The sequence below is a fragment of the Oncorhynchus mykiss genome, chromosome 32, assembly GCF_013265735.2.
Source record: "Oncorhynchus mykiss isolate Arlee chromosome 32, USDA_OmykA_1.1, whole genome shotgun sequence".
In the NCBI taxonomy this organism is placed as follows: Eukaryota; Metazoa; Chordata; class Actinopteri; order Salmoniformes; family Salmonidae; genus Oncorhynchus; species Oncorhynchus mykiss.
In genome coordinates, this window is record NC_050572.1 from 32,331,320 (window position 1) to 32,354,659 (window position 23,340).

The 23,340-nt window shown below is 45.5% G+C and overlaps 1 protein-coding gene across 4 annotated transcripts in view; it reads left to right on the forward strand.

Annotated features, from left to right (window-relative positions):
* Window positions 1–22,525, forward strand: part of LOC110488308 (semaphorin-6D) — a 132,922-nt gene extending 110,397 nt beyond the window's left edge. For 3 of the 4 annotated variants that reach the window (XM_036971695.1, XM_036971696.1, XM_036971697.1), the window contains 4 exons: window positions 871–948; window positions 7,608–7,666; window positions 9,287–9,340; window positions 18,215–22,525. In XM_036971695.1, coding sequence (XP_036827590.1) covers window positions 871–948; window positions 7,608–7,666; window positions 9,287–9,340; window positions 18,215–19,563 — 1,540 coding nt within the window. In that variant the 3' untranslated portion in view covers window positions 19,564–22,525. The remainder of the gene's footprint in view (window positions 1–870; window positions 949–7,607; window positions 7,667–9,286; window positions 9,341–18,214) is intronic. The other variant, XM_036971698.1, reaches the window with a different exon arrangement.
* Window positions 22,526–23,340: the final 815 nt, after the last annotated feature.

Genomic DNA, 23,340 nt, shown 5'->3' on the forward strand with positions numbered 1-23,340 from the left:
CGCTTAATTGCCCCTGGAATCAATATTTTAACAGCCCGTAAATGTTGGAAATGTTTCAGGATATCATTAGCACAGAATACCACATCAAGAATATCATTATAGTTGACTGATCCTGCCATTGGAATTTATCAACATTCAAACAGCAACAAAAAAAATTCACTGCCTCCTTCATAGTCGGACACACACTCGCATGTGCATGCATACAAACGCAGTCTGGGTCAGCCCACAATACCTTTTGAGAGGCCGTGTGCATAAACCCCTACTAGTGGGACGTGAGGGAGGCAGGGTTTCATGAAAACATAGAGCACTGATTGACAAGTGAGAAATCCAAAGGAGACAACCCCCTCTCTTCCTCCTTCCCTAGGCAAGTGTATGACAGCCCCCCCCCCCCCCCCCTCTCCCATATTCTCCCCTCGGAGCACCCCCTCATTCCCTGTGGTCCTGGCTGTCAGCATGTCTCCACAGCTGGAGGAGAGAGACTGAGGGGCACCTGTCACTAAGATAACTGGCTTCACTCCTCCAGGCTGCCCGTCATGACACACACAGAAATATTTAGAAACAGATGAACACACCTGTCCTTTATGAGGTCTTTCACAGGCATACTTGTCATCTTGGAGAATGAGCTAAAACACACTGTCAGACACATTCACCTCTCTGTGTTCACACGCAGGCCAGTCTCGCTCTGCAGACACCAGATGGGGAATAGCCCTAACAGACCGCGCTCCACTAGACCGCAGCAGTGTCCTTGCCTCAAGTGTGTGTGTGGCGTGTCACTTTGTCAACGTAGACACAGTCGGGCGCCCATTGCCTCCACGCCAAGGAGCAATATCATACAGGGATTTAACCGTCTCTTGCCTCGTCATTTTCTAGGAGTTGTCTGTCATCCCGCGACCCGTACTGCATCTGGCTCCGGACCGGGAGCTGTGCCAACATGGCGCCAGGGTTCAAGTAAGTGTCACTTTCCTTCCTGTCGCGCTGAAAGGCATCAATCTGAAAGGTAATAAAGGTTTGAGAGCGTGATCGTATATCTGCCATCAGTATTGGCCCCCATAAAAGGAGAGGAGAGTAGAGAGTGGAAGATATAAGGGAAATAAATCTCAAAACCTTTTGAAAGTCATATTAAGGAAGAATGTAGAGTAAGTGACATCATTGTACTGCAGATGAGGACCGCTCTTCAAAGATGAGTTTTCCCGATAGTCAGTTTCTTTACACCAGCAAATTATACACTTTGGAACTCTGTTTGTGCAGTTAATGCTAATATGCATCCATTTGTTTCTTTATATCTGCTGGCTTTGGGCCAGTTTCCACTTTTGCAATGCACTTTAAGTGAAAGGAACAATCAACCACTTGAGCCACAATGGCTTGAGTCCATTGATTTATTTATGAGCTGACAGATACTGCAATCTCTCAGGAATAAAAAATGTCACCCCAGACCTCCTGAAAATGAAAATAGTCTCTTCAATTCTCTGAAACAAAGGAAATGACTGAACAACTGATTGGTTGCCATCGATCAGTTCTCATGAACTGAAGAGGGGTCATTTGACACTAACTCATGATCATTGCTCTCCAGTGCTATGGAAAAGGTTGCTGTGTAAGAGCTTACTGGGATTCACTTGGCCATGCCACCAGTTCACTTTGTTCCACAACCCCACCCATTCCCTAGCAGTGATTATTTATCCTGCTCGCGGTTTCTGTCCCGGCCTAGTGCCATCACACCCGATTCAACTAATCAAACTAATTGTCAACACCTTGATTAGCTGAATCCGGTGTTTCACTGCAGAGTCGCGGACAAAAACCAGCAGTACTGTGGCTCTGCATGTGTAGGGCTAGCACCCCCCCCCCCCCCCCCCCCCCCCCCCTTTGGTGAAGTGGTGCTAAAGAACAAGGTTGTGGCTAACACCTACTCTCACACCTCTCTTTTGGCAAGCTGCCAAAGTGGGTCCCCATCTCTCCTCCCTCTCCTGTCTCCTCTCCTACTCATTTGCCCGTTGTTCTTTCGCTGATATGTGACATCTCCCTCAATCTCCTAGATTGTCGAGGGGAAAAAAGCGAAGGTCTTTGATTTGTGGAACCAAGGAGAATAGCGGAAAGCATTGTCTGTTTTAACTGCTGCAGAATTGAGTTTCCATCCTGTGACTTTCGACATGGCGCTTCCAGGGTTGGCGGTTTAGCGCGATTTGTCATGCTGTGTCCGCAGAAGAAGGCCTTGATTAAATCTTTTAGATGCTGAAAAAAGTCATTTTGCAGTTTAAATGTCAGTCATCGACATGGATCTAATGGCACTCACTGTAATCTATATAGTTATGGGATTTTGGGGGACATTCCTAATCCCAGCAGCACAGGAATTGGTGGTTTAAGACGGGGATTCATGAACTTTGAGAGACTATTGCAAGTTCCATGAAGTTTCACCTCCAAAGTATAAATCTCAGTGAAATATCTCTGTTTTTGTTAGAGAGTTAGAGTTCAGTGGACGAGGAAGAATGTTCTGGAAACACCTTATCCAGGACACTGTGGTTCAGCCACTTCCCTAAGATGAGCAGCAGATGGGCCTTGTTGTTGTGGCAGCGAGTTAGTGGTTTCCCTGGAGACGAACGGGTTGATCCAGACCAGAGGTGAATGCGACAGACGTTTTGGCAGACCGGGCCATCTTGGCAAAATGCTCTAAAGAGCTCCCAAGTGAGGCGATCAGCGAAAAACAAAATGGAGCTGAAGTGCTTTGCCAGTCCCGAAGCAACTCTGCAGCCTGGCCCACCACTGTTTAAAATATGATGTTTGTCTTCTTAAACTCAAACCTCTAATTAGGCCTTCTCCTAAACTGAATCCTCCTTATTTGGATGTGAGTGGGTGACTATTTTCTTATATGACTTTTAATTAGCAAGCATTTGTATAAACTTATATCAGTCTCACTGCCTGTATGCATCTCTGGTAGGTCCTTTTTTACAAGTATGTGTTGTCAGTGAGACTATTTCTGAGAATTTTCATATTTTCATATGTATGTCTCCTAGTCCTTTCCCCTTGTTCATTGCTAGTAAATAGAAGAGCGTTACAGTTTCTGAGTGAGGGAAATGAATAGCACTCACGCATCCCACACTTTTGAAAATGGATACACGGAGAGCGAGTGAACGAGAAGCGGAGAGAGGAGAGAAAAAGAAAAAATAAACAAATGTACACAAAGCAAGGACTCCGCATCACAGAGACGGAAAGGGCTGAAGGGTGAATGAGAATGAGCTCCCGTTGGTGTCAGAAGTGGGATCCAATTTAATCATATTCATTCCCCTTCCCTTAATGGACCCTTGTGTGCCGCCTTCAAACCCCACATTCCATTAGCCTCTAGCCACTCTAAATGTATCTGGTTGTGTATGGACCTTTCTCTCATTCACAGGCATGCTGAATCTAAATCTATAGATGGCTGTCTGTGCAAGTGGCAGGCACTGATTGAAAAGTCCTAATGAGAATGAATACTGAAACCCCCTCTTCTCCGTGGGTAGGAGGGGAGAGTGGCCCAAAATACAGCCCCCAATAGTTAAACCTGCACTCGTGTGTTTCACTTCCCTTTAAAGTGTTCTGGAATATAGTAGTCCCTTGCAAAGCCAGGGTTGTGGGTTTGATTCCCACGGGGGACTAGTATGAAAATGTATGCTCTTACTACTGTAAGTCGCTCTGGATAAGAGTGTCTGCTAAATAGTGTAAATGTAAAATGAATATGCACAAGCAAAACACTGGGTCTGGCTCCTTATTTTGTTTGAATAGGGTCTGGATAATGACCTTGGCTTTAGTCCTTGCTATCTTTTTCTACTAACTGATGCAGGCTATCCTGGCCACTTCTGCTCCCCCTGTCACCTGATAGGAAGATTATCATCTGACCTTTATCAGTCGTGACGCTGGTTTCTAATTGGACAGCGCACAAGGGGAGAACAGACCAACTTTGTTAGGGTGCCAGCAAAATGGATGTTCTCTTTCCTGATTCGACGACCTTGTCTGTGGATGGTGACGTCATATGCATGTGCAGGATGTGTCTCTCAGGTTGTGAATGTACTGGCTAAGAAAAATCTTCTCTCACTGACAACTGGCAGGTTGGGCAAGTTCTGTATTAGGATGGCGGTAAATGGGATTGAGCTGTAGGTGATTGAGGCAAGCTTCAAACAGAAATTTGCATCCTGTAGCACAAACTCCAGAAAGTTCTGGGACACTGTAAAGTCCATGGAGAATAAGAGCACCTACTCCCAGCTGCCCACTGCACTGAGGCTACAAAACACTGTCACCACCGATAAATCTACAATAATCAAGAATTTCAATAAGCATTTTTCTACAGCTGGCCATGCTTCTCACCTGGCTGCCCCTACCCCAGTTAACAGCTCTGCACCCCCCACAGCAACTTGCCCAAACCTCCCCCATTTCTCCTTCACCCAAATGCAGATAGCTGATGTTCTGAAAGAGCTGCAAAATCTGGATCCCTACAAATCAGCCGGGCTAGTCAATCTGGACCCTCTCTTGCTAAAATTATCCTCTATTACTAGCCTGTTCAACCTCTCTTTCAAATCGTCTGAGATCCCTAAAGATTGGAAAGCTGCCGCGGTCATCCCCCTCTTCAAACGGGGTGACACACTCTGACACTTTCTAAAGTCTTCGAAAGCCAAGTTAACAAACAGATGACCAACCATTTCGAATCCCAATGTACCTTCTTCCGCTATGCAATCTGGTTTCCGAGCTGTTCATGGGTGCACCTCAGCCACGCTCAAGGTCCTAAATGATATCATAACCGCCATCAATAAAAGACAATACTGTGCAGTCGTATTCATCGACTTGGCCAAGACTTTCGACTCTGTCAATCACCGCATTCTTATCTGCAGACTCAACAGCCATGGTTTCTCAAATGACTGCTTCGCCTGGTTCACCAACTACACTTCAGACAGAGTTCAGTGTATCAAGTCAGAGGGCCTGTTGTCCGGACCTCTGGTAGTCTCTATGGGGGTGCCACAGGGTTCAATCATTCCCTGATCCACCTTTACGCAGACGACACCATTCTGTATACTTCTGGCCCTTCCTTGGACACTGTGCTGTCTAACCTCCAAACGAGCTTCAATGCCATACAACACTCCTTCCGTGGCCTCCAACTGCTCTTAAACACTAGTAAAACCAAATGCATGCTTTTCAACCGTTCGCTGCCTGCACCCGCACGCCCGACTAGCATCACCACCCTGGATGGTTCCGACCTAGAATATGTGGACATCTATAAGTACCTAGGTGTCTGGCTAGACTGCAAACTCTCCTTCCAGACTCATATCAAACATCTCCAATCCAAAATCAAATCTGAGTCAGCTTTCTATTTCGCAACAAAGCCTCCTTCACTCACGCAGCAAAACTTACCCTAGTAAAACTGACTATCCCACTGATCTTCGACTTCGGCGATGTCATCTACAAAATAGCTTCCAACACTCTACTCAGCAAACTGGATGCAGTTTATCACAGTGCCATCCGTTTTGTTACTAAAGCACCTTATACCACCCACCACTGCGACCTGTATGCTCTAGTCGGCTGGCCCTCGCTACATGTTCGTCGCCAGACCCACTGGCTCCAGGTCATCTACAAGTCTATGCTAGGTAAAGCTCCGCCTTATCTCAGTTCACTGGTCACGATATCAACACCCGTAGCACACGCTCCAGCAGGTGTATCTCACTGATCATCCCTAAAGCCAAAACCTCATTTGGCCGCCTTTCCTTACAGTTCTCTGCTACCTGCGACTGAAACGAATTGCAAAAATCTCTGAAGTTGGAGACTTATCTCCCTCACCAACTTTAAACATCTGCTATCTGAGCAGCTAACCGATCGCTGCAGCTGTACATAGTCCATCGGTATATAGCCCACCCAATTTACCTACCTCATCCCCATACTGTTTTTATTTTATTTACTTTTCTGCTCTTTTGCACACCAGTATCTCTACCTGCACATGTTCATCTGATCATTTATCACTCCAGTGTTAATCTGCAAAATTGTAATTATTAATTCCTATGGCCTATTTATTGCCTACCTCCTCATGCCTTTTGCACACAATGTATATAGATTCTTTTTTTCTACTATGTTATTGACTTGTTTGTTTATTGTTTACTCCATGTGTAACTCTGTGTTGTTGTCTGTTCACACTGCTATGCTTTATCTTGGCCAGGTCGCAGTTGCAAATGAGAACTTGTTCTCAACTAGCCTACCTGGTTAAATAAAGGTGAAATAAAAAATTTAATTAAAATAACCTGAAAGGCCGCTCAGCAAGGAAGAAGCCACTGCTCCACCACCACCATAAAAAAAGCCAGACTACGGTTTGCAACTGCACATGGGGACAAAGATCATACTTTTTGGAGAAATGTCCTCTGGTCTGATGAAACAAAAATAGAACTGTTTGGCCATAATGACCATCGTTATGTTTGGGGAAAAAAGGGGGAGGCTTGCAAACCAAAGAACACCATCCTAACCGTGAAGCATGGGGGTGGCAGCATCATGTTGTGGGGGTGCTTTGCTGCAAGAGGGACTGGTGCACTTCACAAAATAGATGGCATCATGAGACAGGAAAATTATGTGGATATATTGAAGCAACATCTCAAGACATCCGTCAGGAAGTTAAAGCTTTGTCGCAAATGGGTCTTCCAAATGGAAAATGACCCCAAGCATACTTCCAAAGTTGTGGCAAAATGGCTTAAAGACAACAAAGTCAAGGTATTGGAGTCGCCATCACAAAGCCCTAATCTCAATGGGCCAAAATTCACCCAACTTATTGTGGGAAGCTTGTGGAAGGCTCCCCGAAACATTTGACCCAAGTTAAACAATTTAAAGGCAATGCTACCAAATACTAATTGAGTGTATGTAAACTTCTGACCCACTGTGAATGTGATGAAAGAAATAAAAGCAGAAATAAATCATTCTCTCTGCTATTATTCTGACATTTCACATTCTTAAAATAAAGTATTGATCCTAACTGACCTAAGACAGGGAATTTTTACTAGGATTAATTGTCAGGAATTGCATAAATGTATTTGGCTTAGGTGTATGTAAACTTCCGTCCGACTTCAACTGTATATCTCCCTCACTAACTTTAAGCATCAGCTGTCATAGCAGCTTACCGATCATTGCAGCTGTACATAGCCCATCTGTAAATAGCCCACCCAACTACCTCATCCCCATGTTATTTTGTTTTCGCTCCTTTGCACCCCAGCATCTCTACTTGCACATTCATCTTCTGCACATCCATCACTCCAGTGTTTAATTGCTGAATTGTAATTATTAAGTCACTATGGCCTGTTTATTGCCTTACCTCCCAAATCTCACTACATTTGCACACTCTGTATATAGACTTTTCTATTGAGTTATTGACTGTACTTTTGTTTATCCCATGTGTAACTCTGTGTTTGTGTCGCACTGTTTTTCTCAATCTTGGCCACGTCGCAGTTGTAAATGAGAACTTGTTGTCAACTGGCCTACCTGGTTAAATAAAGGTGAAATATATATTTTTTTAAATGACAAGTCCCAATTACAGTTGGGTAGGTGGTTGCTTGTGGCAGCAAAGAGGAAAACGGGTGATGAGCCTTTCTTTTTTACTCTTTCTCTTTTGCTCTCTCCAGGGCTGGCTTTGAGCAGGATATCGAGGGAGACCACTCGCTGTACCCTGAGAACTGCCTTGGTGAGCGATCATCAACTTCCCCATACAGTAGCAACAGGCCAATCATCTAAATATAAGCCCTGTAAAAAAAAGGGTATATTCCTTCATGGAAGTACAAATCATTCAGAAAGAATTCAGACCCCTTCCCTTTTTCCACATTTTGTTTTACGTTACAGCCTTATTCTAAAAGGGATTTTTTTTAAGTCCTCATCAATCTACACATAATACCCCATAATGAAAAGGGGGTTTTAGAAAGTTCAGCAAATTTATTAAAAATAAAAAACATATGATTGATTTGGAAAGGCACACACCTGTCTATATAAGGTCCACAGTGCATGTCAGAGCAAAAACCAAGCCATGAGGTTGAAGGATTTGTCCGTAGAGCTCAGAGACGGGATTGTGTTGGCACAGATCTGGGAAGAAAAATGTATGCAGCATTGAAGGTCCCCAAGCACACAGTGGTCTTTGGAACCACCAAGACTCTTCCTAGAGCTGGCCTCCCGGCCAAACTGAGTAATCGGGGGAGAAGGGCCATGGTCAGTTAAGTGATCAAGAACCCGATGGTCACTCTGACAGAGCTCCGTAGTTCCTCTGTGGAGAACCTTCCAGAAGGACAAACATCTATCTAGTACTCCCAATCAGGCCTTTATGGTAAAGTTGCCAGACAGAAGCCACTCCTCAGTAAAAGGCACATGACAGTCCACTTGGAGTTTGCCAAAAGGACTATCAGTCCATGAGAAACAAGATTCTCTGGTCTGGTGAAACCAAGATTGAACTCTTTGGCCTGAATGCCAAGCGTTACATCTGGAGGAAACCTGGCACCATCCCTACGGTGAAGCATGGTGGTGGCAGCATCATGCTGTGGGGATGTTTTTCAGCTGCAGCGGCTGGGAGATTAGTCAGAATCGAGGGAGAGATGAGCAGACCAAAGTACCGAGAGATCCTCGATGAAAACACAGACAAGACAACGCAGGAGTGGCTTCGGGACGAGTCTCTGAATGTTCATGAGTGGCCCAACCAGAGCCTGGACTTGAACCCGGTCGGAAATCTTTGGGGAGAATTGCAAAAATGTCTAAAAAACTGTTTTTGCTTTGTCATTATGGGGTATTGTGTAGGGATTGAGTGGGATTTAAAAAAAAAATCCATTTAAGAATAAGGCTGTAACATAACAAAATGAGGAAAAAGTCAAGGGCTCTAAATACTTTCCGAAGGCACTGTACATGGAAGAGTGGATGTCACAGGCTTCCATGGTGTAATATCAAATACCTTCTCCCCTTTTGTTTGCTCTGTTATGGATTTAATTGATGTAACAATGTTTCATTTGCTCCCTGTCAATCTGCCAGCTAACATTGAAGTAGTATGTTCTTAAGGTACACACGAAAGTTATATCAACAATTTTACTTGACTACAAGAATATGAGGAGAAAAGTATTGTTGGGGAGAAAACAGCACATCTAAAAAGTATTTTATGACACTTGAATCCACAACTGGGTCACAGTTTGGAAATATCCAGAGCAGTCCAACCTACTTGCATGTCACGCCACCATAAAAAAACATTTGTTTTCTTATGTCTTTGTGAGTGGTATTGTAATTCACTCCGTCTTTTGTTTTCGGTAGTAATGCTGTGTTTTGCTCCCATCAGCAGATGTTCTGGCGACCAAGCGAAACCAGAACCCCGCGGCAGACTCAGCCTACGGTCAGTTTCCATTTTTCCCCCAGTCTCTTTCTCCCTCCTTTCTCCCTGTGTTGGGTTCCACATTATTTTATTGCAGTATGACTGAGCATAAACACTTTTAAGTTGCATGCAATGAATTTGCATTATCTATTGGCAATTTGTAGTTTCACTTAAGGTTTCACACTAGACAACTTGAAAATGAAAGAATAGACAAATCTTTTCGGTGTCTGTTAAACCTTTTGACTTGGAGACCATACCATTATAGGTTTTGGGTTACTTGTAATTCAAAGTATTGTTTGTTTTGAACAGGTTCAGTTCGCTCATTAAGAGCTACAAACATTCCTCTAGTTCCACATGTTGTAGAGAAGATTAAACATAAGTTGCTGCTTTTGGAAATGGAGGCTCATGAGTAAGTGTCACGTTCTGACCATAGTTCTGTTATTTTATTCTTTGTTTTAGTATGGTCAGGGCGTGAGTTGGGGTGGGCAGTCTATGTTTGTTTTTCTATGTTGGTTTTTGTGTTCGGCCTAGTATGGTTCTCAATCAGAGGCAGGTGTCATTAGTTGTCTCTGATTGAGAATCATACTTAGGTAGCCTGGGTTTCACTTTTGGTTTGTGGGTGTTTGTTTCCGTGTGAGTGTTTGGGCCACACGGTACTGTTTTGGGTTTTGGAAATTCACGTCATTCGTTTATTGTTTTGATTCAGTGTTCAGTGCTTTCTTTAATTAAAATCATCATGAACACTTACCACGCTGTGCTTTCGTCCGATCCTTACTCCTCCTCAGACGGAGAGGAGGAAATCCGTTACAGAAACACCCACCACAAGAGGACCAAGCAGCGTGGTAACGGGCAGCAGCAGCAGCGGCCGAAAACACAAGACTCCTGGACTTGGGAGGAGATGTTGGACAGCAAGGGACCCTGGGCACAAGCAGGGGAATATCGCCACCCTAATGCAGAGCTGGAGGCAGCGAAGGCAGAGAGGCGCTGGTATGAGGAGGTAGCCCGGCAGTGCGGCTGGAAGCTCTAGAGGCAGCCCCAAAAATGTATTGGGGGGGTGGCACACGGGGAGTGTGGCTAAGTCAGGTAGGAGACCTGAGCCAACTCCCTGTGCTTACCGGAGAGCGAGAGGGACCGGGCAGGCACCGTGTTATGCGGTGGAGCGCACAGTGTCCCCGGTGCATGTGCATAGCCCGGTGCAGTACATTCTAGCTCCTCGTATCGACCGGGCTAGAGTGGGCATCGAGCCAGGTGCCATGAAGCCGGCTCTACGCATCTGGTCTCCAGTGCGTCTCCTCGGGCCGGCGTACATGGCACCAGCCTTACGCATGGTGTCCCCGGTTCGCCAGCACAGCCCTGTGGCCTGCTACGGGGAGCATTCAACCAGGTAAGGTTGGGCAGGCTCGGTGCTCAAGAGCTCCAGTGCGCCTGCAAGGTCCGGTCTATCCGGTGCCACCTCCACGCACCAGCCCTCCGGTGGCAGCCCCCCGCACCAGGCTGTCTCTCCGTCTTCTCCCTACAGGAGTCTCCCGTCTGTCCTGAGCCTCCAGAGTCTCCCGTCCCTCCTGAGCCTCCAGAGTCTCCCGTCCCTCCTGAGCCTCCAGAGTCTCCCGTCTGTCCTGAGCCTCCAGAGTCTCCCGTCTGTCCTGAGCCGCCAGAGTCTCCCGTCTGTCCTGAGCCGCCAGAGTCTCCCGTCTGTCCTGAGCCGCCAGAGTCTCCCGTCTGTCCTGAGCCGCCAGAGTCTCCCGTCTGTCCTGAGCCGCCAGAGTCTCCCGTCTGTCCTGAGCCGCCAGAGTCTCCCGTCTGTCCTGAGCCGCCAGAGTCTCCCGTCTGTCCTGAGCCGCCAGCCAGCCAGGAGCTGCCAGCCAGCCAGGAGCTGCCAGCCAGCCAGGAGTCGCCAGCCAGCCAGGACCTTCCAGAACCGTCAGCCAGCCAGGAGCTGCCAGAGCCGTCCTTCACTCCGGAGCTGCCGGAGTCTCCCGCCTCTCCGGCGCTGCCGGAGTCTCCCGCCTGTCCGGCGCCGCCGGAATCTCCCGTCCATTCGGGACCCATGGCTAAGGTCCCCAGTCGGAGGTCGGAGGCGAGGGTCGCTGCTCGTAAGAGACCACAGGGGCGGTTGAGGAGGCGGACAAAAACTGTGGTGAAGTGGGGTACACGTCACGTTCTGACCATAGTTCTGTTGTTTTATTTTTGTTTTAGTATGGTCAGGGCGTGAGTTGGGGTGGGCAGTCTATGTTTGTTTTTCTATGTTGGTTTTTGTGTTCGGCCTAGTATGGTTCTCAATCAGAGGCAGGTGTCATTAGTTGTCTCTGATTGAGAATCATACTTAGGTAGCCTGGGTTTCACTTTTGGTTTGTGGGTGTTTGTTTCCGTGTGAGTGTTTGGGCCACACGGTACTGTTTTGGGTTTTGGAAATTCACATCATTCGTTTATTGTTTTGATTCAGTGTTCAGTGCTTTCTTTAATTAAAATCATCATGAACACTTACCACGCTGTGCTTTCGTCCGATCCTTACTCCTCCTCCGATGAAGAGGAGGAAATCCGTTACAGTAAGATCAGTTACATTTCCTAAACCAAGAGATCAAGATTAAATGGATCTCCTTGGGTAACCGATATGTGATGTTCTTTTAATCTCACAATTCATGAATGGGCATGCCCAAGTCAATAAACCCCTCAGGTAGGCCTAATAATACTTGAGCGTCGTAATTGTTAATTACAGAGCGAGCCTCACACCAGGGAAGACCCTCATTATGTAATATAAGCCCAGCCTTAGCCGTTCACTGTGATGAACCCATGGAGTAAATGACACTATTAGAGGCTAATGGAGACTCTACCCTCAGCTGCCAACAGGCACGTTGGGCATTAACCTCCTGGCGCAGGCCAGCCAAGCGTGAAGGTCCATGTCAGGGGAGTGATTTCTCAATTGGTGGAAGAGCCCAATTCCTACTGGATACTGCCATTTTGGTAATGCCAATTTAGTTTCAAATTGGGAATAGTGGCTTAGTTAAAAAGTAACATTTAAAACACATTTATATTAGGGCACATTTCCCCCTTGGATCTTGTGGCTGCAATGAACTGTACAATCAAGTCAACACAGATGGCTTGTTGACGGAACAACATATTCCAGTGAGTGAACTTTTCAACTAGCCCCCAGGTGCAATCTGTGTGGGGAAAAAAATATGGCAGTATCGCCTCCGCAGCCTCATTAGCAATCAATCCCATCATGCAGCAGCACACAGGGTTCAAGGTGGCCCTCCACGAGCACAGGGAACATAGCGGAGGTCACTGAAACCCCTTAGAAACACTGGCAATGCCAAAGACCTTGAAACGGTCTTGATGAATACGCAGAAACGTCGGGACTCCAGTCACTGAACAGGCGTAGGGAGCATGCCAAAATTTTGCCAGGTAATGGACATAGTGACTGTCATTTCCGAATGCCTTTTGAAACAAACATTGGAACAAATCCATTTAATGAAGGCAATGCTTTACAGATCCTAGTTAAAGCCGGGAGATGGAAATATCATATGACAACTTTCCATGACATTAGTATTTAATAGATTATGACTTTGATTCTTATGTAGATTTATCCTACATAAGTTATAAGGATGAATCCTGCCCAGATATTTGACTTGTTGTTTCATATTAGCTTTATTTCTTTATATATTACTTTATTTATATTACTTTATATATCATGTAGAGACATACAGTGCATCAATAGGACATAGTGAATGCAGAGTTAGTTATCGAACTGCAGCTCATATAATAAATGACAGTGGCCTTGTGCCCATCTATGATTACTCAACAAAGTGGACCGCAGTGTTCTAAGAGATTGGTCCTGCGGCTGTAGAACATTGGACAAATCTCTGTTGGCTTTGCCAGCTGGCTCGAACAGTCCGGTCCATAAATTGGCTTTGGTTTGTCCCGAAAGCTCGACAAGGTCTTTAAAAGGAACAAGAGCCCCGTATAAGGCCTTCGAAAAGGTCTTGCAGTCGAACGCTGTGAAAAGGAACAGAATTACCTGCAATTTGACTTATTTGGCAGTAACCGATGCCATAGACCTTCCCTTTTTAATGCTTGGAAGATAACACAGAGACACTCAATTTGTAAGTGCTTCAACTCGTTAAAAACACTTTAGGAACTCGGCGGTGGATCGTCCGCTCGGGTGGTGGTATGCAATTATGGGGCCGAGGTGTAGCAGAAATCACAACAGATTGTCTCATGTGCATGCGTTATGTGGACGTCCACGTATCCTAATTACTTTTACAACAGCTTAACGTGTATTTCCTATGGCTTATTATCACCTTGTAACAGTATACACCACGCGGGGCCGGGGCCCTATCAATAACACTCGCACACGACACACACGTCTTCACCTAGTGGAAATCCACGGCAGAGAGAATCATACTGCAGAAGGTGTTACGCCGTATTGAAAAGGCTGGGGAAATGATTGAATCGCCGGTTGGTGTTGACGTTCAGATTGAGTCAGCCAAAGAGAAGATTGGTCTTTTGAGACCAGACTGACTATACTTTTTCTCACCACTAAGAACAACACAGACCTCCATTAACCCCTGAGAGTGAGTGAGTCATTATAGCTGCTTATCATGCTCAGATGTTCATGTATTCAGCTTCTCTTGGGGGTGCCTAGTGGCTTTACTTGTTGACGCAGTGATTTCCCGGGCACATTCATGAAGGTAACATCAATCCTGAAGGGAAGCGCTGTCGTGTTAGGCTTGGCAGCCCCCATTACAGCCATGAGGGTGCTCCGCATGAAACGGGCAAAACAAGATAATGAATTTCCTGCCCGTCAAGCAAAGTGTGCATATGGGAAAGTCAATGATTCCAGTGGCATCTATCCTAGAGATAGGCGAGGCGTTGTACAGAACCAACAGCAATGTGTCATGGTCGGAAGCAGAGATTTGCCGGACTGGGGGTGAATTCACTTTAATGATGGGATGGTGGAGATTTTACCTGAAAATATTTTCCTTTTCAGGAATATATATATATATATTGTACAAACAAGAATGGCAAAGAATGACCTTTCACTAAAGCTTTAGTTATTGCATTGTCTATTTTCCGCATTCTCACTAAAAAGCTTTACAGATCTGTCTTCATAGAAGATTTATTAAAGAGGGTTCCCCGATACTCTTATTAAAATGTGGATTATTTGAACAAATCACAAGCTTCTCCAGCATACAGCATTTTTCTGTATTACTTAAACCTAATGTTCCAATTGTCCTGGCTCAAGGGTGCTCATAAAACCAAGTTCAGAAGATAAATGTGTGACTATAAACCCAGGCAGAAATACATTACTGGCAACCTGAAGTAGAGCTCTGTTGAACCTAAAGACCTGCTGAAAATACCAGATGCTCCCCATTTGAATTGGATACGTGAAAATGCACTATTTTCTAGTTGTATAACTAGGAAACGTATTGTACTATGCAAACTGTTTGACTGTTCCGATTATGTTTCCTGGCGGGCTCTAGTGATCATGCCTTTCCCCTCAACCACTAATGACAAAATGCCTTAAATATGTTAAGGCAACGTGCATATACACCGTTTTAATAACACTCGAAACAATACTATCTGGAGTTCAGTTAAGAGAGCATTCACTGTGCACTCCACTTCTACCGAGTGCTAAATGTTTATTCCTCTGCCTGAATCATCTCTATCTGTGCTACTGTTAAAATACCTTTTATGAACCTTTTGACTGGGATGTATACAACAATGTATGCAATATAGGCTACAACAATATGGATATACAGATAACTGCCAAAATAAAGGAAACACCAACCAAGTGTCTTAATAGGATGTTGAGTCACCACGAGCCAGAGCAGCTTCAATGCACCTTGGCATAGATTCTACAAGTGTCGTTCTTCCATGCCAAATTCCATCATTTGGTGTTTTGTTGATGCTGGTGGAAAACGCGGTCTCAGGCGCCGCTCCAGAATCTCCCTTAAGTGTTCGGTTGGATTGAGATCTGGTGACTGAGACGGCCATGGCATATGGTTTACATCGTTCTCATGCTCATCAAACCATTCAGTGACTACTCGTGCCCTGTGGATGGGGAAATTGTCATCCTATGGGGGCATAGCCATGGTAGCCAAAATAATGGCCTGCCTAGTATTTTTATACATGACCCTAAGCCTGATGGGATGTTAATTGCTTAATTAACTCAGGAACCACAACTGTGTAGAAGCACCTGCTTTCAATATACTGTGCTTTGTATCCCTCGTTTACTCACGTGTTTCCATTATTTTGGCTGTTACCTGTATCTGCCAGAGGGTGTTTGTTCACAAAAACACATCAAGGCAGGGTAGACATTCTGATGCATGTTTTGCTCACTGGTAGTTCCATAATCCTTCAAAAGGCACATGCTGCCATGTCCTGAGGCCTGGTCTAGCATCCATTGGCACTAAGCAGAGAAATCTGGACACCTCACACTCCCTGCAGATATGCATATGTCCTGTTCATTCAAGCCAAATACAGTGGGATGATCACACCCTTTATTAGCACTAGCCATAATACTTACACTTTGTGCCATATCGTGTCAAAATCCCGCCAAGATGAATGCTTCATAAACGTGTAATTATCTGTCTTCACATACAGTAACATTGCTGTCCTGCCAACACAAGTAGCACTGCAGTGAAGCATCAAACAGTCCATTGTGATTGGTTGAAATATTAACCAGTCTATGCTTTACATAACTGTTATGGTCAGTGATAAAAGGCTGAATAAAGTGCAGGTTACTTGGGACTGTGTATCTATCAAACTTGGCTAATGGCCAAGACATTTGGTTGCTGAATGGAATTTAAGGAGTATGCACGGATTATTATTCTGTAGAGTGTCTCAGATCAATTCAAAACACAAGTCTGTGTGTGTGTGTGTGTGTGTGTGTGTGTGTGCTTCACACTCCTAACCCATCACCCACCACTACCACACTCTCTAAGGTAACAGAGTTTCTCATTTCTGTCAGCTGCTCGTGACCTTTAAGGTAGACTATCAACGGACAGTGGGAGCCGCAACATAGGCAATGTCAACATCCCTTGTCTCGCAGTGCGTGAATGCCAATGCATCGGCCTATGAGTGGAATCTAATGCCAGTGCTGGAGTCCCTGTGCCTGCTTACATATTCAGTCCCTGAATATTCCTTCCTCTGTTCTTTCCCCTGAATCATTGTCATAAAATGGCATCATGTCTTTGATTTTGTGATAGCTTGGTTTCTAATAGAAGTCATTTGTACTCTGAGTTAGTGACAAGCAGAAGACATATTGTACAGTATATTGACTTATCTTTGTTGTCAAATGGTATCTGGAGCATATCCAAGCCAATCATTTCCCTTGTAATATCTGTTTACTGGAGTTGGTAGGTACCGCACACATACAGCACTGTTTTGACAACAACAAAAGTCATAACTCACTTCACAGATCCCTACGTTTTAACCCTTGATTGCTACTCTAAAGTTAGTTGGCAGGCAGTGCCATCATAATTGCTCGGAGCACAGGATCTCAAACCGGTGCTGAAATCCGCGGCTTACCATGCATTTGGTTCCCATTAGAGGCAAGGAATCCTCTGGGAACATCACTCTTTCTGCAACTCTGTGACCTACTTCTGCGTCTATATGAGAACCACATGGGAGGGCCTTTACTCGACAGGGCTTTCGAGAGAAAGACATTCGCTTTGTTTGAGTCAAATTACCATATCTGTGTCTCTCGCCCCATCCTATTTTTAACTAATGTTGGAGAAAAAAAGAGAATGATGAGGTGAAAACAAGCGGAACATGTTGCTGCTCACCGGGGGCAGATGATATTAGTGGTGGGTGGATGTGTGTGTTCTATTTCGGTATAATTTTGCATAAAGTACATCATTATTATGTATGGTTCTGCCTCGAACTTTCAGTTATAGAAATCTGTTGATATGTTGCAAGGACACGGGCCAAGTACTATTTCATACTTCACACTTTAACATTGTCCAATTACTCAAAGGAATCAAAATTCCATGAACCTACATGGTACCTTTTTAATGAATGAAAAGTGACTGACCAGAACCTTTCTCAGGAAGCAGCAAGCTACGCTTCCTTTAGTTACCTCAGTCCAGCACGTTCATCCACTCCTCCTAATCCCTCTGATGACATTTTAATGGAGCTCCCCAGAGTACACAGACACCATTACCTCTGTTGGGCTAAACCCAACTCCAGCTGCTGCTCTGCTGGATATGCCAGGGCACTGTTCTCATTTAGCCTCCCCATAACCGAGTCTCGATACTTGGCTGCAGTGTGCCAGTTTGAGCCCTGATAAGCTTCTGGATATCTAAGTGTTGATCTTGGCCAGTGCGAGAAGCCAGGTGCACCTGCAGTGAAGTATGAACTCAAATAAACTCTTTCTTTCCCAGGGTCTTCTAAGCTGTTTGTGCTCTGTGTTTAGAGTCTGGGCTGATTTGGGTGTTTGCTATGATGAACGAGTAGACTGTCTGGAGGCTTGTCTGTCACGGCCTCCTGAGACGGTGGCAGCAGAGTACTTGGCAGGATAGTGCTCCGTGTTTGACGGAGGGAAGAAGGACTGACTTGAGGCTGGATTCAATCCGTATCGCGGGACGTTCCGCGTTATAGCTCGATTTAAATTTAAAGGCAATCTTCCCGCGTTCGCAGAGACTGCATTCGCGGTAACGCTGCTTACGTCATCTCAATCGGAAATGACCTTTACGTTTCAATGCGGATCTTCCGCGATACTTCTGCAATACGGATGGAACCTGATTTAGCGTGAGTCAAGGCTGTTACAGTCACAACAGGGGGGACGGTTGAATGTGAAATCCTTTTTATGTCATGACAGGATCTGACAAGGTAATGCTTTTATTTTCGTATGGGCTAAGTCATGACCTCACTATCTTTCTTTTTCTCTTTTAGGTGTCCGAAGGCTCCCTGACATGGAGAAGTCCAGCCCCAGCGTCCACTACACCCTCCTGATCGCCTGCGTCCTGGTTGCCTTTTTCCTCGGTGCCATCCTCTCCGGCTTCCTGGTGTCATGCTACTGCAGTCACAATGCCCGCCGTGCCCACCGGCTTGGCAAGGACCCTGAGGCATCCCTCCACCCCGCCCTCTCGCTGCGCAGCCTGGCCAAGCTAAATGGCCTGCTGGACGGCCAGCCGAAAGAGGAGAAGCTGGATGTGTCTACGCCCAAGATGTACAGCTCCTTCGTTCCCAACGGAAAGGAGCACACTCCGGGCAGGCACGGGATGTCCCTGGGAGACCCTGACCTTAACCTCTCCCAGGGGGAGAACCTCTCGGGCCTACCCACCCCTGACTCCACCCCGGAGCTGCCGATCAAGAACATGAAGGCCTTCCGGAACCAGTGGGAGAGGAACCAGAACTGCAACAACGCAAAGGAGTCTAAGGCACCGCCTGGCACCGGTTTCGGCCTGGGTTCGTCGAGATCCAGCTCGGGGGTCACCCAGCAGGTGTTCCCCTTCTCCCACAGCCTGACCAATGGCCAAGCCCTCGGGCACCTGCCCGAGGAGAGGAAGATCCCCAACGACGAGCGTGCAAAGGGGGCTTCGGCCTCCCAGTCCTCCTCCTGCTACCCGCAGACGGTTGTGGATGTGGCGGCCCTGGACGAGCTCCTCAAGCACATCCACGAGGTCAGCGCCTCAGGCAGCCACAGCATCACTGTGCTGACCTCACCGTGTGCTCCCCTGCCGGGTAGCTCCAGCTCCAGCCATAACCACAGTCACAGCCAGAGCAGCTTCAGATCCCAGCCCCAGATCCCCGAGACTGAGTCGGCCCAGTACTACAGCTCCTCCACCCTGCCCAGGGACAGTCTGACCCGCCGCCTGGACGTGCCCCCAGACGCTGCTGCCGCCTCCCCGCTGCAGCAGCAGTCCATCCCCGAGCGGAGCTCAGTGACTCGCCACCACTCCCAGAGGCATTTAATGATCAAGATGGGCAACGGAGGGGCCGTCCCGCGCCAGCACAGCTTCAGACAGGGCGGGGTTGGGCCACCACCCCACCAGCTGCTCACCCGGATCAACTCTGGAGGTGGTGGTGGTAGCGGCGGGGGAGGGGTTGGCTTTGAAGCCCACCGGCCACTCATCCCCAGTGCCTGCCTGACACGGCAGCACAGCTACAGCGAACCGCCCCACCTCCACCGCGCCGCCATTGTACGCCGCACTGCCTCCCTCAAGCCCCAGGTACCCCCCAAGCCCCTCTTCCTGCCCGCCACTTCGCCCGTAAACGAGCAAGGCAATTACAACTACTGAGAGCTTGGAGTCGGACTGAGAGGCCCCAAAACGACAGACAATGTAACCTCGCTCCTCTCAGAGTTAGGGCAACTCCCATGTGACGGGGGGGGGGGGGTTAAGTGGGGTTCGAGAGGGCAACAACCGGGACTGGCATATCTTTTGACGAGACGGCCGACAATAGCCTCCACACCTGATGAATGTCCTTATACCATATTGGTATTATTGCAATGCTACTTGATCACAGGACAGTGATGGATTAACAGCATATAGAACATGTGGTAGTATTGAATTGACTTGGAGGATCTGTACCCTCGTTTGAGGCCAAAGAATAGAGTAACAGGGGCCCAAAACTCAATGTAAAGGACAGATCGCCAGTCGGCCACCAAAGCTGTGAACAATGCCTGCTTTAGCTTGGACCCAAGGCCACAACTTAAGAGAGCACCTCACAACACAAACAGTGCTCATCCTGCCTGTAATGTATGTATACTGTATGCGTGTGTGTATACATGTATATGCACTTCATGTTAAGATACCAGAGGGCAGAACCATGAAGCAGCTACATTAACTGTGGTGAGATGGTCAACTCCTAGCCATTTCTTAACCCTCTTATGACAGAGATACCATGGAGGCGCCACTCAGTACACACATTCGGTATATACATCCCTCGACGAGGGATTTAGCAATAACTTACCGTTGTGCAGTTAAGTATCAACTGTACCCCTTGATATAAGGGTAAGTATTATACCTCTTGCAGCATACCATAAGAAATGACCACTTTGATAATGCTTGGAAAATTATTAATTCTGTATTAGTGGAATGATGCTGAGGAACGAGACACATGGCGTCAGTATAGACCCATCATGCATCATAGCGTTACTATTATGTTTGTCCCTGGTGGATGGGGGCTCCGCTAGCCTGTGACAGAAGGCCGCCTCGGGGCCTGATGAGTTAGGAGAATCCTTGCCCTGCATTTGGAATTCTTACTTTTTGGACATAAATGCTACGATAACTCCAGAGGAATTTAACAAGCCCCCAATATGACTGTCATTGTCATTCAAGAAGAGGATGCAGTACACTGCAACCCCAAAAACAATTTGTTTCATCCTTAACACTTAGTGAGAATTGGTTCCACATTGAGGTGCAATCATTCAGGCTATGTATTATATTAGCATTATAAAATTATATTTAAAAAGTCAAGTCTTAAAGCGGAGCCCCAAGAAATCACTCATGGGCACATAGCGCCCTCTTATGGACAAGCCCTTAATAACTGTGTAATAAAGTCAGTAATTATGTTTACCATATTGCTATTAACATTGTGGATGTTGTTGTAAATAAAGGCATCTGTGGAATAATACTAGCCAAACTTTGATTTGTATGTGTTAATGTGTGCCTTATTTAATAATGTGGTGTGGAAAAGGGAAAAAAGTATTGTTTTTGTCTCCATCGTTCTGTTGTCATTACAAATTCATTTCAAATCTGTCCTCCTGCACGGACTCCATTATCAGAGGTTCTATTTCTACTGACAGCTGTTTTAAAAAATTGCATTCGTCTTTTTTTTTTTTTTCATGAATTTTAAGCTTCTTTATATACTGTATATTTAATGACAAAGGAGCTAGGTTGGAAAAGATGAGTAGATCTGAAAGTATATCAGCAATGTTAGGTCTGTGTCATGTTTTTTGAAAGAGCTCTCAAATATGTTTGAAATGGTATGGACATAGGCTGAGGCATTAACTCTGCTTTACAAAGAAATTGTATTTAATAAGGGCTCTATTCAGTCTAAAGCTGAAGCATTACAGATTCCGATAGAATTGTTAAGGTCATTTCCCATTGAGCCGACATACGCAGCGCGAATGCAGTGTCTGCTAAAGCGGGAATATTGCATTTAAATTTCAATCACGCTGTAAAGCAGGATTTTCGCACTGCGGATTAAATATAGCCCCAAGTGTGGGGCGAAAGAGGCTAGCTGAGGGACTTGCAAATGAAAATGCTGCAAGAAGGGCTGGATGGTTGATGATTGCCTGGTCCAACAAGTATGCTATTCAAATGAAGCTCAGGATTGTAGGACATAAAGTAGGTGTCTGAAGATGCCTGAAGTGATGCCTACAGTGAGCTAACAGTGCCCATAGGTTTAGTTATTTCTTTGCTATTACTGTAAAGGGAAAATTCCAACCAAAAACTATCTTTTGGTATTTGTTTCATTAGTCTATTGTCGATCTAGTCCCCAAAATGTTTTGCATGTCAGCAATCAAGTTCATACGGCTGTATTTCTGTGTTTTTAAAGTTATAGATTAACTTGATTGCTGACAGTCCCAAAATGTTTGCATATGTCAACAATGGACAAATGAAACGAATACCAAAAGCTAGTTTTGGGGTAGAATTTTCCTTTAAATAGAGAAATAGCACCTGCAGCGTGTGTGTGTGCAAGGAACCAAGACTTTGTTTTACGTTGAGGTTAACAAGTGAGTTGATTGAGTGTGTGAACTGGCACCTTCTCTGCCTCAAGTTGAACAGAAATATCAAATAATTCAATGCTAATGTCAATTGCAAGACACGTCATGAAATGCCTACAACACTAAAACCACGTTATCTATATCCCCTCATCTGGCCACTTTGACAGAAAAAAAGTTGAGTTGGGTGCTAGAATAGATTCATGTAAACTGGTTACGTTTGAGTACTGTATGCCAATATTGAGTTTATATGCAATGTTTGCGTTTTCAATTGCTATAAAAATCCCTTCAGAAGAATGCTCTCTGACATACATCTAAAATGTATTTCATTTGACATCTTATTAATGTATCATACCCCTCACTCACTTGACCAATGAGGTTTACTCTTTTTGTAAATATAGCAAACCAGCAGTCACTTGCATCTCCATGGTGATTTCATTTATTTTTACAAGTGGACTTCGCCCCAGATGCTCCTAAATTCTATTAAACAGAGCTGTATGTCCGCTACAATTAAAGATATCTAATAAAAGGATCTTCAAATGCATGTTGTATGTGTGTCAAATACGTCATACAACTGTGTGGCACCTGTCGTACGTAAACCAAGTCAATAGGGGCCCAATTACGACCTGAGTTGGAACGTAATTCCTTTTTATGCCCTTTTCTCTCTGTGTATTCTGACCTTGTATCAGGTATCAAGGTAAGACCCAGATGCAGAAAGTGTCGAAGTAGCAATGTTTATTACAGCAACAGGGGCAAAGGTACAGGACGGCAGGCAGGCAGGCTCAGGGTCAAAAACCAGGAGGACGAGAAAAGAGAGACTGAGGAAACGCAAAAACGCTGGTTGACTTGACAAACAAGACGAACTGGCAACAAACAGAGAACACAGGTATAAATACACAGGGGATAATGGGGGAGATGGGCGACACCTGGAGGGTGGTGGAGACCATCACAAAGACAGGTGAAACAGATCAGGGTGTGACACCTTGAATTTAAGCATGACAATCGCGTGCCCTTATCCCGCTATTTGTTCAGGTGGCGATCGTATGACGTATTCTGACCTTGACTTAATTCCCTAATTATTCCACTACCTTTCGCACAAGGAAACCATGAATATGGTCTAGTGAACCTATCGATTCCAAGTGCAAAAATCATATTTCTTTTTTTCCGATAGAAATAACACCGTTCTCCATGCGCTGTAATTTACAACATGATAAAAGCTAGGTGCATTAGTAATCCATTTGGATAAGGGAATTGTAAATGCATTGTTTTGGATATATTTCACCCTATCATTTTTGGAGACAAATGTGAAACCAGTCATATGGCTGCAAACGCAAACATATCAACATAT